The sequence below is a fragment of the Camelus ferus genome, chromosome 1 (genome assembly GCF_009834535.1).
Source record: "Camelus ferus isolate YT-003-E chromosome 1, BCGSAC_Cfer_1.0, whole genome shotgun sequence".
NCBI classification, from domain to species: Eukaryota; Metazoa; Chordata; class Mammalia; order Artiodactyla; family Camelidae; genus Camelus; species Camelus ferus.
Genome location: NC_045696.1, coordinates 84,322,885 through 84,340,301, shown reverse-complemented (window position 1 = coordinate 84,340,301; position 17,417 = coordinate 84,322,885). Strand labels below are relative to the sequence as shown.

At 37.3% G+C, this 17,417-nt stretch overlaps 1 protein-coding gene across 2 annotated transcripts in view; it reads right to left on the bottom strand.

The window, feature by feature from the left end:
* Positions 1–2,832: 2,832 nt before the first annotated feature.
* The window catches only part of ZBBX (zinc finger B-box domain containing), a 99,376-nt gene continuing 84,791 nt past the window's right edge, over positions 2,833–17,417 (bottom strand). For both annotated transcript variants that reach the window (XM_032484906.1, XM_006183821.3), the window contains 3 exons: positions 14,036–14,290; positions 4,981–5,119; positions 2,833–3,213 (listed from right to left, as the gene is read on the bottom strand). In XM_032484906.1, coding sequence (XP_032340797.1) covers positions 3,087–3,213; positions 4,981–5,119; positions 14,036–14,290 — 521 coding nt within the window. In that variant the 3' untranslated portion in view covers positions 2,833–3,086. The remainder of the gene's footprint in view (positions 3,214–4,980; positions 5,120–14,035; positions 14,291–17,417) is intronic.

The window sequence follows — 17,417 nt, the reverse complement described above, 5'->3', positions numbered from 1 at the left end:
ATGAAGGAAAAAATTAGAAAAAATAAAAGTAAAGGAAGAAAGGGAATTGATTTAGACAGAAGTTAGAGAAAGTCTCTTGAGAAGGTACATTTTGAGGACCTGGAGATGAGAAGTGGCATGTGGCCAAAATCAAGATAAGTATTGCTTGGTATCTTTCCATCTTTCCTGGTGCCTTATTAAGCAGATGGAGCCACTGTGCAACATTCATTTGTTCAAGAAAAAATTTTTATGCACCTCACATATAAAACACAGAATTAAAAACAAACACAGAATTAAATGGTCTTAAGATTTAATTAAAGGTTGTGAGACACACTCAGAGTGCACCAGATGTGAATGACTTTAACAAATATCAAACAACATAACAAAACTATCAAATATAATTTAATTTAATGTCAGTTTGTTTCCATCATGTGTTATGTCCAGAGCTGTAAAATTATAGAATTTCCTCTGGCTATATACCGGTAGGCAAGTCCGCATATAAACTGCTAAATCCCAACATGCATACAAAAATCATGTGTTCATTTGTCCGATAGTTGCTACAGGCACACAGTACCAACTCTAGAATTAGGAATATGGTTGTGTTTCTTCTAGAATGTCTGTAACTCTCTCAATTCCACAGTCAAGAGTGAGGTACGTGCCTTTAACACCAATTTTAAGCTCAATCTCTAAAATGAGAGAATACATTGAAACTGCTTCAGGCAAAGGCTCTAATCTTATTTAGTTTTTATTTCCTCATTAGACTAATGGCAAAGGAATTAAGGAACTTTTCTAAATGTGTGGTTATGGGAAGCAAATAAAGGCAGACGGGGGTCTGTTCTGCCCCCAGAGGACCCTCGTGTTTAATTTCAGTGTTATATTGGAAGTCAAAGGACCAAGTCAGCAGTATATTCCTTATTTCAAATTCTGGCCAGAAATGCACGGATGACCACTAACTATCAGCTTAATTTTTATCTAAAAATTCTTATATTGTAAAAGATAATGGCATCTTGTAAAATCTCTTCCTGAGCTAGTTCATAAAAGACTCAAGCTATGACTGAACATGCAGAACGAATAGCAGTGGCCCTGTTTTCCTAATGAGAACAGGACAACACCTCCTGCCATGCTGTCTGAGAAAAAACATTGCAGTTTCAAAAACTGCACCCAGAGGAACAATTTTTTTTTCATCAAAAGGGAAAAGGAAGACGTCTTAGACCAAAGGAGTGTAGGGAGAGGCAGGAGACCTTAAACCTGAGCAGACACGCTAGAAAGAAAAAGAATATCTTTTCCTATCTCCCCAGATGAAGAGGAAATTCCGCTTTAATATAGATAATAAAATTCATCAAGCCAGCAGCCTCAGAGTAAGATGCCAGAAGGGCTTTTGACTCCAATGTTAAAGATTCAAGGGTGACTCACTGTTGTCTGTCTGCAGGACTGTGACGGAAGAGGTGTTGAGAGGACAGTGACAATTTCTGAGGAGTCACATTCCTAATTTTAAGGTATTTACTTCTTTTGAAAAATTTTATTCTGATAGTATGACTGGCTTTCCTGATTACTTATTCACTTTGTTACTTTTAATAAAGGGCATTTTTAAGCTAAAAGACATAGAAATGACTACAGGTCTCTCAATCATGTTCTGTCCTGTCAGCAGATGATGTGTGTGAATGCCAGTATGATTTAGTGATGCCATGAAAGAAAAATCAAAGACATATTTACACTAAGCAACCATCAGTCACGTATAAGGGGTTACTACCCAGAATCTCAGAAAAAAAAGAGTTTGAACCCTGAGATATGACTATGCGATGGTGATGACATAACCAACATGTAGGGATGTTTCTCTGGTAAGTCAACAAACTCCTTAAGGGGAAACTATCCTAAAATGTTGCAAAGTGACATTCATAAAACTACCCCTGCTCCGTGTCATCTTCTGCTCTTTGTTATGCCCTTGCATTGTAAAATTATGTAATACCCTGGACACCTACCAAACCCCAGGATCTACTACCCCCTAAGACTAGCAAAACACTTCCCAATGTGTTATTTTCTTCCACTATCACAACAGTCCTTCAAACTGACTGTATTTGTATCAGTCAGGGTTTTCCGGAGCAACAGAACTAATTGTGATGGCTAGCAAATTCAAATTTCACAGGCCAGGCTGGCAGGCTGAAGCCCCAGGGAGCAGTCAGTGGTGCAGCTTGAACCTGAAGGCAGTCAGAAGGCAGAATTCCCTTCCCCTTAGATGACTTGAGTCTTTTTTCTCTTCTTTCAAATGATTGTATGGAGACCCACCCACACTATGGATAGTAATCTGCTTTACTCAAAGTCTATTGATTTAAATATTAATCTCATATAAAAATACCTTCATAGAAACATTTAAAATAAAATGTGACCAAATATCTGGGTACCTTAGCCCGGCCAAGGTGACACATAAAATTACACCACACTGACCTTCCCAAAATAAGATGCTTAGGGAGAATCTTTTCTGTGTTCCTCTAGAACAGAGAATGGTAAGGATTATATCCATTTTATTTTAGGTCCTCCTCTTCTCTTCTAGCAGCAATTTTTAATGCTACCAGACTTCTATAAATGTCAAAAACACTAACAGGGAAAAAAAAACCCAAAACTGTAATCACCAAGGTAAAAACTGGAATCCAGGCTCAATTAATGATACTGCCAAGTATGACGTGACCATCAAATGTACATTGATGACATAATTAATTAAAATATAATTTAACAACAAAATATGACTTTAAAGATAATCATGCACTAATATATAATACTGTACATCAATTATACTTCAACAAAATTTAATAAATTTTAAAAATATACTATCTTATGATAAGTTCCTAGAGACATAACTGATTTTTCAAATTTCATCAAATTTTACTAATATGATCTACAATGTAGATTAGTGTTAGACATACAATATATCATTTGGAAGAAAAAGTCCTTTAAGTTATAATTTCACTAACTTTTATTAGTCTGCAAACCTTGAAGTATCAGAGACAATAATCAAAATCTCCGGCACCTGGACAGGTAATCGTTTGATTACTTTTTCCAGTTATTTGCTTTACTCTGGGTACAAAATGCAAAAAGCAATGAATGAATGATCATTAGGTACTCCTAGACCATGGTAGTCTAAGGACATGTTGCTCCTCAAGAAAGTCTTCTTCCTCCTCATCCATGCTGCTTTCAGAAAGTGTCAGCGAGGACTGAATTTCGGTATCTTTTTCAGAAGAGCTGGAAATATATTAAAAGATCAATATGCAATATACAGAACATGGTTTCAACTCTTCATCAATACTACACCGCTGAAGTCACTGGAGGCAGGCAGATGTGCGGGCGCTGTCTCAGACTGCGACCATAATTTTCAGCGTGCCCAATATAGCAAGCCTCCTGTTAAAGAGCATTCTCACCATTCTCCCTCTCCCCCGCAAAAAAACCACAGCGAAAGCAAGGAAGGAAGATGTTACGGTCTCTGGTTGTGTGCTTCACTGAAGGTTCAGAAGGTACTTCAGAGACTTGCAGAGCCTCAGGGTCATCATTAAGAACATTTATCATCACACTGGCTGCTTCACAGGATCTCAGTGAATAGACTGCCAGGTAAATCAGCTCTTTTGTGTACGGTAAATTAGGACTATGTGGATAGTGAGTCAAGATATGCCAAAATCAAAGTTAATGACAGCAGTTAATTATTTTATTTTGTTGCATGCTGTGGTGGAGAGGGACTCGTGGAGGCTCTAGTGCATAGCTGTGTGAGGTCTGGGGAAAGAGGTGGTATCGGGGAACAGAGAGGAGGCTGCATAGTTCAGGTATTTCAGTCCCAGTCATCCAGAATTTCAGCTTGTGTTTGCTACTAAATAATACAAAATACTTCACTCTGTGATGGATGTAACTCTTCTCGGGATCATACGCCCAACACAGGCTAGATCAGCATTTCCTAAACTCTTGTCTGTGGACCAGTTCAGATCTAACTGTGACTTTAAAAGTTTTCACTGGTTTAAGAAGAGAAGAGAAAAGGACAAAGTAATAACTATTTCATGAAATTTTTAATTTTGAAGAACCATTCTTCATTCTATTAGTATGTTCCCCATCTATCTTTAGTACTAAATATTCTTTCTTTCATGAAATGACAGTGAGAGTATGTGGTTGGTTTAGTTACTTTGTTCTTAATGACTTTTTAGGGAAAAATAGCAAATTTATATTGATCCCTTTTTAAAAAAATGTAAGTAGTGTTAGAAATGCAAAGATCCTAGGACCACAGCTAAATGGTTTCCTCCTTCAGAAAGACAGAGTCATGGACTCAATTCCCTTTTACTTCAGTATTAGACTTGAGCCAATCAAAGGAATTTACAATTCAAGGGACTTTTGTTTTACATTTATTTTAGTTTTTTTAAGGATCCCTTCTTCTTTTTCAAGGAATTCCAGTATGTCAATAATAGACCAACACGATAGACTGCTTTTCTGAAGCAATTATTAGTGTACCCCACGTTCCTTATAAACTGATCACCATCTCTAAATGTTCTTATCTCATGTAAGGAAAAAATGAAATTATACAAATTAAAATACGCTATTATTAACAATCTCAACTTAATATCAAGAAGTAAACTTCTCAATATTCTATTCTAAAAACTTTATTCATGTTGAGGAAGAGTCTATTAATGCAAAGTATTGAAAGTTAGTAAGTTAATGAATGAAAGTTAAACAATTGTTTTCCAATGTAAGAAGAAATGCCAAAGGATTATTATATTTCAAATGTCTTTTCATTTTTCTGACACACATTGTGCAGAAGAGAATTATCTCTTTACATTAAAGTAACATTGTCATAAGCTTTTTACTAAATCCCGGTAAGAGGTCAGCAAAGGACCTAAACATTTTGCAAAGAATGGCCACAGGAAATACACACATGAGGACAGTCTCTCTTTATGTAGTAAAGATAACTAGTTGAGGCTTGTCAAAAATTTTACTATGCGCTATCTTTACATATAAGCTGCAGATTTAACCTACCTCTGTTCCCCAACTCCCCAGGGGCCCCTTGCACGCGAGGTCTTAAGGAAATCTGGGGTACTCTGACTTATATTCAGCAAATGGTTGTTGAAGGCCGGTAACTCTTCTGAGGTCAGGCTGTAAAGTTTTTCTGAAGGATCTGAAATATTTTATTTCACGCATTGTCAACACAAAGGTTCAAGAAACAAATGCACAGCATGTGGTGCTGAACGTTTACCCAGAGTAAACTGCAAGCAGTACAGAGACGGTCAGCACAGATTTTCAATTGTCTCAATTTTCTATTGTCTCTGGGGTGGGCAGAATGTGAGGCAAATTTGATTACAAATTAGGGCATGGGTATCAAATCACTTTAATCACATTTTTTTTTTAGCAAATTCCCCAATTTTTTCAGCTTTATCGAGGTATAATTGGCACACAACTTTGTGTAAGTTTATGGTGTTCAATGTGTTGATTAGAAACATTTATTGATTGTAAAATGACTACCACCATAGTCTTAGTTAACACCTACATCATGCCACATAACTACCATTTCTTTTTTGTGGTGAGAACATTTAAGATCTTTTCTCTTGGCAACTTTCAAGTATATAACAGAGGATCACTAACTATAATCACCGTGTGCTATATCTTAGATCCCAGAATGTATTCATCTTGTAACTGGACATTTGTACCCTTTAACTAACATCTCCCCGTCTCTCCCCATCCCCCCTCCCCACAACTCCTAGTAACCACCACTTTTCTCTATTTCTATTATTTGGACTTTTTTAGACTTCACATAAAAGTGATATTTGTACAGCATTTGTGGAGTATAGTATAGACAACATCTGTCTCCCTCAATCAGGCCTGTTTTGCCTAGCCATTCTGATTTTAAGTAGACATTATACTTAGGTGTCAAATGCCCTGAAAATTCGCGGAATTCCAAAGAAAATCAAGTGGTCCTCTTTAAAGCTACAATAACTTTTCTGAATGTTAAACACTTTATTATATCTTTTTGAGTTTGAAGAATAAAAGGTTTGCCCCCACATAGTCTGAGGCAAAGGTAAGTCTTAGCAAAGCTGCCCTTTCTTTTTAAATTCCTTGCTTTGTTTGTGTAGATAATGACCATGTGTGTGTGAAAGGGGAGAAGCCTTAAATCTTTTTCCTTTTCATGAAGCGGGCCCGTTGATTCAGCCTGGGTGAGGACAAATGGTGTGAGTTAAAAAAGCAAATGTATAAACAAACACTTCTTTATGTGAACTACCAAAAGGTACAGAAGTAAACAGGATTACTATGCTAGACAGGGCACAATGCCTTCTTTTTGTCATTGATAACATTGTAAGGGCCATCTCACATAGATGAGGTTATGCTCTGGTGACTTTTAAAACTGCTGAAATTACTGGGTGCTAGTCTTCCCTTCACTCTTATGAAGATGCTAAGATCAGAAGGGCCAAACACCAAACTACATGTATTATACACTTAATTGAAGATAATTTTTTTTGGTGGTTAGTATTAGCTAGAAGTTTTGGAGCAGAGATTCCCTTACAGAAAATAACTTAGATTATTCCTGCTGCAAGATAGACAGACTTCAATATACTTAGGACTGGAAGTGGCTTCTACATTATGATACATGGAGAAATTCAGCAGGCTGAGGGATAAGGCTTCTGCTCCCACCACCCCAAAGCCATCAGGACAGCGTTCCTTGGTCTTGTTTATGCCTGGGAACTCTATATAAGATTAATTTGAAGAAAAACAAAAGATTCCTTGCCTAATTCTTTTGTCCCATCCCTACCTGTTGGAGATTAGGAAATTGAGGGCCCACAGGGATTGGTAACTTGTCCAAAGTCACACAACCACATAGCAGAGGAAATGGAACTCAGTCTAAGTTCCTTTAGCTCACCAATATCATAAATAACTATGTTCCAGAATCTAATTCTTTAGCATTCAGCTATTATCTTCTGTCCTATTTTCCCACAAGATGAAGACAGCTGTGCAAGGTCCCTTGATACGCCCTAACGATAAGGAATGTTACCCATGGGAGAGCAGTCAATTCAGGATTTAGAACTGGTAGACCTGCAGCGCTGAAACCCAGTGGTGAGGCTTAGATCTAAAGAATCCCACCAGGAGAGGCATTCGAGTCCTAACTGTACAAGCACAGAGATAATACAGATTGTGCAAATAAAATAGGAGGGGACTATTTTTGTTTAATTATTCATTCCCAAAATTACATTTCAGAATATCTTGTGAAATTAAGAGGGGTAAATTTGACATCAGAGAAAAATAAAACTGCTTACAAAAACTCTACCGCAGGTTAGTGTTAAGCCTAAGAGGTCAGCTGTACAAAAACCTACGTCTTCTGATTGTTCTCATACAGGACCAGGGAAGAGTGCACTGGTGTTTACAATGGAGATTTTACTTTAGAACTGTCAAGTCAGCAGATTGTGGAGAAATGGATTGAAGTTAAATCTTTTCTGTCCCGAGGGTAAGAGAGTATGTTCTCTGATCATTGAAGTATCTCTTAAATGCAAGAATAAAGAAGGGCAAAGAGGGAAAATTGACTAAATATAAAGTTCTAGGGTGTATTTCTAAAACTTAAGTCATTGAAAACTCTTACAGAAGACTTTATTCTACTGGGAAATAAACACTTATATGAATAAAAGAAATAAAGAAGAAAGGAAAGACCAAAGAAACAGGTTAAAAACTTCAAAGAATGGAAACAAAGCAGACAGGCTATTTCCCAATAAGGAACCCACTGCCAACAGAAATGAGAAAACTTCTAAAAGACTAGATACAGCCACAAATGACATCCCAGTGCTCGGGAGGCGTGACAACCAGGACACTCGCCCTGTAACCTGTGAGCCCACATCTAGCCCGTCAGCCTCTTCCCCTCCTCCACTGTCTTGTCTTGTTTATCCGCCATACCTCCCCCCCTTTGCTTTCACTCTGCCCACACCCTTTTCCTCTCAAGCGATCACAACAGAGATTTGAAGTAAGGGTTTCAAATGATTTAAGTGGCACTATGGTCTGGTGATAAAACAAAGGGATGTGAGGCAGACTTGCCTGGGTTTGTGCCTGGGCGCTTCTGGGCCCCCAGGGGAGACCCTGGGCAATTACCGCCTCACCCAGGGCTTCAGTTACTGTATCCAATACGGGGAGATTAAAAGTAGCACCTGCCACATCTACCCACAGAGTAGCTATGAAGATCAAATGGAGCAACGTTACATATGAGAACAAACAGTGATTATTAGTGCTCATTGAGCGGTTTCCTATTCCTTAATCAGAATTTTTACTATGTTGATTTTCACTCGTATGTAGCACTCAATGCTTTTCTGAAATTCAAAGGTTCCCTACGGCAAAAAGATGGTCATTCTAGCCTATCTTAACCTGACTGTCTTCACAAGGGTTATCTAGTTAATTACCTATCTATAAAGCCTTATTAGCTCTTTTATAGATTAGTATCTTACTTGATGGTCAACCTATACGAACAGAGGCTCTGGTTACTCTGAAAGCCACTGCCTCACTATTTTGTTTCACAGATGGCATCTGGCTACACCTGCTATTATCAAGTACATTTTATTCTTTCTTGTTTAAGAAGAGGCATTTTCCTCTCTTTAATTCCTTGGCTCAATTAACTACCCATAGGCTCACACAAACATAGGATTGGGAATTTAACATGGGAATTTAAGGACCACAAAGACTCTAAACCACAAATCAGAATGAGTTTGAAATAAATGAATCATTTTTAACTATTGAAAATGTGAACGCTTTACAGTGTATTACTGCTAATACTTCCTCATTATTCATACGTTCTATATTTCCTAATGATTTAGGCTATAACAATATCCAAAAACTGACCAAATGCCTTGATAAGTAAATTATACTGATATGTTGAGCTCATTAAAGAAGTGACTACAGTGTTACTTACAAAGATATCTGTGGAGAGAATAATAATACGTCATAAACTATAGCTAACTGTAATCTTCAAAGTGGCCCAGAAGAAAACATAGTTTTAGAATGGAAACAACTTTTAAATGTCTTTGACTAAAAATTGGACTTACCAAGGGCACCTTACCTTACTGTATGTCAAAAGCACCACCCATTGGTTTCTTACATAATTTAGTTGTTTTCAGGACTATGTGCTAGGCACTTAACTGTCAAAATGCATGTGTGTGTGTGCACATGTGTGTGGAGAAAGAAGTAATTTTTTATAAATATAGTATTTAATATGTACTTGAAATAAATCATTGAACAATTTTATGATAGGGTCTATCAGTATCTTCATCTTTCATACATGGGACCTGATGCATTAGAAAGTGATTTCTCAACATTACTAACTATTGGAGAAATACAGATCAAATCTACAATGAGGTATTGCCTCACACAGGTCACAATGGCCTCATTCAAGAGTCCCCAGCTGATAAATGCTGGCGAGGGTGTGGAGAAAAGGGAGCCCTCCTACACTGTTGGTGGGAATGTGGTTTGGTGCAGCCACTATGGGGAACAGTATGGAGATTCCTTAAAAAAAGACTTACCACATGATGCAGCAGTCCCACTCCTGGGCTTATATCTGGAGGAGATTCTAATTTGAAAAGACACATGCACCCCAATGTTCATAGCAACACTATTTACAATAGCCAAGACATGGAAACAACCTAAATGTCCATCGACAGATGACTGGATAAACATGTGGCATATATATATATATTTGCACACACACCATGGAACACTACTAGGCCATAAAAAAGAATAAAATAATTCTATTTGCAGCAACATGTGCAGACCTGGAGATTGTCATACTAAGTGAAGTAAGCCAGAGAGAAAAGAAAAATACCATATGATATCACTTATATGTGCAATCTGAAAAAACAAGACAACTTTTTTTATAAAACAAGACCAGACTCACAGACATAGTAAAAGAACTTGTGGTTACCAGGGAGAATGGGATGGGGTGGGGAGCAGGGGCTAGAGGGATAAATTGGAAGTTTGGGATTTGCAGATACTAATAAACATAAAATAGATAAATAGCAAGGTCCCGCTGTATAGCACAGGGAACTATGTTCAATACCTTGTAATAGCCTATAATGAAAAACAACATGAAAAAGAATATATGTATGTATAACTGAATCACTGTACTTGCTGTATACCAGAAATTAACACAACATTGTAAACTGACTATACTTCAACTGAAAAAAAAAAGGAAAAGAAAATAACTTGCCCAGTGGCACAAAGCTAGGAATTGGTGGTTCCAAGTATCAAAGCCAGACCCCCGGCCCCAGAACCTGGCTCTTAACCACCCTGCTTTGCTTGTCTCCTGATTCAGCGGAAAGCTGTGTCTGCAGCCTGCATAAGCAACGTCCCCGACTCCCAACAGCCCTGCCTACTTCTGAAACGGCTAATGTCAGCTTCAGTAATTGCAATCAAAGGAGAAAAACTTCACTCAATGCAGTTATTTTGTGTCTTTTCTTCTCCAGGCTCCTTGGCAAGGTGGCTGTTTTCCTGGAACTTAGAGGAAGTGGGTGTATCCTAGAGCTAGCAGAACACAAGTCAGAAGGTTTGCTTCTCACAGAAAGGCAGCTTTCACAGGGATATAAGCCCATTTACATTTGTATAGGAGTCCAATTGTGTAGCTGTGTCTGTGTGAGACCAGACCTTCTGAAGGGTTTTGCTAGAATGCACAGTGAGTAGTGACATGTGGGTGGAATTTTTCTGCCCACTGACACTGAACAGAACACAAAGGCCTGTGCAGAATCAGTGAATTCTCTAGAACAGGGCCTGATTGCGCCACAGCACCTGTCACCTCTCTGACTGTAGGACGATTCAGCCGACGTGCGGTCCTCTTCCTTCCTCAGCTCCAGGTGAGTGTCTCCGAAGCTGTGCGCTCATCCAAAGCCAAGTTTCCCAAAGAGAAAGAGTGGTTCCTGGGTCGGGCGTGTGTATGTAACTGCATTCTGCTCCTGGACCACTGGAAAAGCCCTGGCGGCTCACAGGTGACATGGTGTGTGCTTCCTTGTGTATGTGGAAAGTTATGTATTCTAGTGAAAATACTGGTGTTGGTGGGTGAAGAAATAAGCAACACAGGGAAAAAGACTAGCATGTAAGAACAAATCCGATAAAGGAAATGGAAAAGCTGAGAGGTTAGAAGCAAAAAAAGACTACTGTTTGTACTGTTATTTCATTTGTAAATAATGGAACTTATCAATTTATCAAAATAAAAAAATCTCCTGATTAAAAATTGTATAATTATCCTTTTGATCCAGTTCAGACCTGACGTGCTTCATTTTAGCACTGGCTTTTAATGTGAGAATGACCTCCAAGGATATTTACATTTGATTTTTACTAATGCAGAGCAAGGTGAATGAATGATGAGTGATAGGTAAAGATGGATCACAGTCTCTCCTTCCCCAACTCCTAACGAAATGAATTGAAAAAGAAGGAAAATAGAAATAAAATAAAATCATAAAAGAAACCAAAGAAAGGGGTACAAGTTCAAATAATAAACTTTGACAAGGGACAACCAAAGGAATAAATGTAAGACTCATGGAGGTGTAGCTGGGGGCTACTGCTGTCCACTCCCCACCCTCCACCCCCATCATCCCTGCCCAATATGCACACAAACTAGTAATACGAAAAGGAGAATCATCTAAAGTGCTGACAAGTCTCACCAATCACACCAATTTGGAGAAAAGTGGGTGAAGGGGAAGGAGAAATCATTTAAAATATTTTTAAGCCTTAAATATCTACTATAAGATCGTAGCAGAGGCAAAAAAATTGCAAACCCAAGGACACCCCCCAGGGACAGAACAAACTTGAAATCAGGTCCAATGAAGTTTGGCATTAATAAAATCCAGAAAAAGACAAGAGAACCCAGATCTTCCCACAGAGGAGGCTGAGCTCCCCAGTCCTTCGTCCGTCCTCCTTGTGCCTTTGAGCCAGCAGGATACAGAAGAGTGCAGGAGCCGACCCACAGATAGAGGGCGGGTGCATCTCAGCACGGGTGCAGAGCATTTCAGGGAGAACGCAGTCTCGCTGTATCAGAAGAGACAGAGGATATGAGCAGAGCCACCCACAACACATGTGAGCGAGTAAGATACAAATAAATGACAGCAGCTAGTTATATGTGATCAACTGGAGCCCAAGAATCCACAGCACACAGAGAATGAGTAAATGAAGGACCAATCTGCTAGACAGCAGGTCAAGACCACAAGAAAATTCCCCCATAAGTCCTCTGGCTACAAAAGAAATAATGAAAATGACATTTTTAAAAAGAATAAAACTAATCTCAGAGATCAAACAACAACATGTCAGACTTCAAAAAGGAAAAAAACAATGGCCATCTGTTCCTGAATTGGATCTTGTACCAGAAAACACCACCAAAAAAAACGAAGCTATAATTAACATCATTGAGACAATTTTAAAAAATTACATATGCACTGTGGATTAGGGAATTACAATGTATTCATGTTAAATTTGCTGATTTTGATCATTGTACTGTGGTTATATAAGAGAATGTTATTTGTGGGAAATACACACTGAAGTATTTTTTTTAGTAAAAGGTCATGATGTTTATAACTTCCTCTCACGTGGTTCAGAAAAAAGAGTCGCATTTGTGTGTGTGTGTGTACGCATATGCAAATGGGACAAAAGATAAACAGGTAGTGAACTGGGTGAAGTGTATATGGGAGTTCCTTGTACTATTCTTGCAGTCTTGAAAATTTTCTGTAAGTCTGAAATGGTATCAGAGTAGCAATTACCCAAAAAGGTCAAAGCAATACCTGTAAAGAGCTAATTTATTAAGTCAATCAATAAAGAATGAACTATAACCAACCGAAAACTGAAATTCTGGCATAGAAGACAAACAAGATGATCCCAGTAATGCAAAGGAAAATAAAAACTGGCTAAAGCAGTTGAAGAAAATGTTAGTTAATCTGTTGCACAAAGAAGATCCAACAAATCGAACAGAAAAGCAATCCAAAAATACAACAGCAGAAAATTTCTCTGATAATAAAGAGGGATTTATGTGCTTTGAGAAATGCTGAATTACTGACATTGAAGCACAATCCGTTACTGAATTTCAAAGATTAAGAAAAAAATTCTTCAGACATCCAGTCAGGAAAGAAGCCTGTCACATGCAAGAGAAAGGATAAAGTGAAAAATCAAAGAGACCTCAGATTACTTCACAACAGAATTCAGACCCAGGAGACTATAAATCAGTGTGTACAGGGTTTAAGAGAAAAATGACCCAAGGAAATTACCTGCAGTCAATTTGCCATTCAAATACAAAGGTAGCCAGCATTCTCAAACATGACAGGACTCAAGTAATAGAGCTACCATGAGATCTAGCTGGGGGGGGGGGTTACTATTTGACAATTAAATTCAACCAAAGAAAAGTTAAATGGAAAAACTGCACCAAAGGACTAAGTAGCATCATATGCAAGGACAGAAGATGGTGGAGAAATGTCTAAGTGCAGAGGGGAAAAAAAAAGTGAGTCACTAAATTAATCTAGCTAGCTTGCCAACAGACTGTAAAGATGAAACACAGACATTCTCAAGACTGGCACAATCAAAACTTCCAGAAATGAATCAAAATAAAAGGCTCAACATTGAGAAGTCTTAGTAGACATGCAGAATCTGGGGCCCACCTCGGCATACTGAATCACAACCTGCATTTTAACCTCTGGGGGTATCGTGTACTCATTGAAACTTGAGAAACACTGCTTCAAAAGACCTAACAGCTCAATTCTCTGACAAGTGTGTTGGGTATCATCTTTCACAAAGCTACAGATATTAGCAACTCAGTGAGTCTGTAGAAAGGAGAAAAAAAAATTTTTTTTCTGTCCACGTGAAGGTCCTTGAGCCACAACTTAACTGTGTGTTATTGAGCTAAGGGGACTATCTCTGGTGTGGTTAGGCATCCACACATTTTATAATATTTTCAGGGTGGCATTGGGAGCATAGTCAAGAAAACAGATACAAAAGTCGATGGTTAAAAGAGGAAAAGGGAAAAGCTTTCTTGGACTGTGATATAAAGAATCAGGTGGAAAGCAGGGTCAATATTGTCTACAATGGAAAAAAATATCATTACCTGAAAGATTTCTCAGCACATTTAATTCCTTTTCCAAACTGTCTAAGGTTTGTTGATCAGCAACGTCGTCTAAGAAAGGCTCATTGTGGTCAGTATCATCAATATGCTCAATTTCTGAAATTTCAGAAACAGCTCTGGATAGCGATGGAGCAGCTGCACTTCTTGACCGGGGATAAGAGGAAAGGTAGCTGGAACTTCTTTTCACAGAGTTGGAAAGTGGGACATTTGCTGTTGAAGGTCTCTGTGATATCTGGCCTAAAATTAAAAAATAAAAAAAAAAATTTAATAAATGGTTCTTGAAAGTCTGAATGAGTGCTTAAAGATACCAAATACCAGCCCCCTCAACTTAGAACAGTTAAATTCATGCAACAGAGTTTATGAGAAAATGCATTTTAGATTATTATCCATTCCAGTTTATCCCAATTTCTTAATCCCAAATTACTTTCTCTATGTCATAAAGAAAAACTTCTGGGTTAATCTTCCCTAGTTTTTTCTACATTCAGAAAAGGGCAAGCTAAATTTAATATTAACTAAAGCACAACATCTGTAAACCCAGTCAACTTCAGAACAATTCAACACCCCAATCTTATCACCTATTTCATAGCCAATCATTGTGCCATGTTTCTGAAATTCTAGGATAATACCACACTGTGCCTTGTGAGAGAAAATAACCCATAGGATAAATACAGTACCACTTCCTAGGGAACCGATTTTATTTGATGGCATGTAACATTCTTCTGTTAAAACAGATATGGAGACAAAATAGACCAGTATGAAAAATCTTTTTTAAAAAACACAAGTTTTAAAGAAGTTGAGAGCATATCTCTAATTTTCTTAAATATGAGTTCACTCTCAGCTGCTTTATAGGGCACTTCAGTGGAAAAGTTTCAGAAGCACAGACCTAAGTCAGGTTATTACTCTGTTCCACTAGGGCAGTCACCACTTTGTCTTGACCTATTTCAAAGGTTGATTTAATTGATTTCTTCTATATGTGTGTTTCTTTCATAGTAGGAAAAAAAATCCCCTCAAATCTTACACTAACAGAACATAACTATACATATTATGTCATTTGGTATCACTCACAAGATTAAAGGCCAAAGGAATATTCAAGGTACAAATTTAGAAATTCATCGTGCAAGTATAGCTTTAATATATATATATATATATATATAAAAAATATATATATTTTATATATATATATATTAAATATAAATAGTTTATAAGATAACCTTGAATTCCTGCAATATAAATTGGCTTTGTGTAAAATACTGAATTCTTTAAAGAAGTGCTATTGTCATTATCATAAAAATCATGATTTGACTGAAAACATGCCATCTAATATTATGCCCACTCTATTGACTCAAAGGAAAATATAAAATTCAGACGGGTGACTACAGGCATTTGTCATGTATTAGACAGTTAATGATTATTGAGTTTGTCTTTTTTTTTTAAACTTAAAAGACCTACTTTGAAGGTAGCTAGTACCCTAAAAAGAATCTTAATGCAATATGTAATTATTTAAGCAATTAAAACTGACTAAGGTAAGTCCCAAAGGGCACCACGTTTAATGAACATTTCAGAAATCAATTTTGAAAACAATTTTTGTTGGAATGAAATTGTGAATAAATTAAAATAAGATTCTGACCTTTTTGCATCTATGTGCAGTCAGAGACAGTTCTAAAGAAAAACAACTGACAAAGATGTGCCTGTGTTTTTTTTTAATTACTGTAAATATCCCTAAGACTTATTTTAATGACTAGAATTTGGAAATAGTTTCCTCCTTAACCCGTAATATGTAAGGGATCAATATTTTATTTATATCTGCCATTCTCAACAGTGAGGCAGTAGAAGCATAACAGAAGTACAGGGCAGTGAGTGTGACAGCAGTTCAGCTGTATAAGTAGAAACTCCTAAACCTATGGAGAAAACCACACCCTTCTACCTGCATTACGTACGTCTCAGACAAGTAAAATTTAAAGGAATTTAGAACTCGTTAAAGTAAAACAAACAAACGAAACATGTTATTAGGAAGAACTGGACCTCTGCCAACACAGGTAAATACGAGGTGAGAAACATTTAACACAATATAGATGCCCTTCAGAAAATTCAGGGGAGTACAAACGCTGGCTGAACTCTTGTAACAACAGCCGGTTGCCACAGTACTAATTGATCCCGACTGAGAAAAAAAGTGCACTGGGGGTGGGTCAGACTTATGATTAGCACACAGCAGAGTGACAGACCATCTTTCCTACTGGAAATATACTCAAACTGTAATTTAAGTCCTTAAAACACAGAAAGAGAGGCTTCAATTTGGTCCTTGGTTTTACTTATTTTGTTCATTTATGTGAGTAAGTCATTTCCTCTAACGTGTCCCAGTATAAGCTTATTAACAGTATTGCTAGGGTTAAGATTTGAGACATAGTTAAGATGGGCAGTAATAAAAAATGCCACGACTAAAGGGATCATTCCATAATTTTTTTTTTAATTCCAGTTTGTAGATTATAAACAGAAGAAACTCCTTTTGGAGTAACTTATACCATCGCAGGCAATGTAAATAAAATTTCCACATATGCTTCCGAACTCTTAGAGAACACATTTTTTAATGTATAAATTCTCAGTAATTTACACAGTGGAGGAAGACTGTCAAAAGAGAAAACTGTTCTGCAATCTTTATTCAGGGAAAAAACATTGAGTCCTTTGATCAGAAATGTCACTGAAACACTACGCAAGAAACATGTTGCTCTGCTTGTGTTTCATCCAATTCTAATGTTTTATTTAGAACAGTAATAACAATTATTGTATTAAAGACTACTCATATTTTTTATATCTTTATCTGCATTCTTATGCCCATTAATATAACCCAAAGCACTCTTCTACGCTATATCCCCAATATTTGGCTGGCCTTACTAGTAATCAGAGCACATATTCTTGAGCTAATACCAAGGACAATTCCTTTTCTTATATTTATAGTGTAACTGTTATCAGTGTTAATCTATAATTTTCTCAGATTACAGAGATAAGAAATTGGGGTGGAGGAGCAGTAGATTTTGCAGCGAGGGGAGAATCAACGGACTTGATGCTAAACACACATGTATTTCATAGCTATCATGTTTTCCACTCACAAACTTAAAAATCTTATAGAAATATATCCTGGCATTAGTTCAGAATATAAGATTTCTATTAACTTGTGGCATAACCAGGAAAATTTAATTTTTATTTCGGGCTACTACCTCTGTCCAGAAAATCATCTCCCTCCACCTCTGACTGGTCTTAATAATTCTTTAAGATCTGGCTGAAATATCACCTAGTCTTTAACAGCTTGAATATCTACATGTTTCAATGGCAAAGCAATTATTTTATCATCTCCATTCCTAAAAGACTG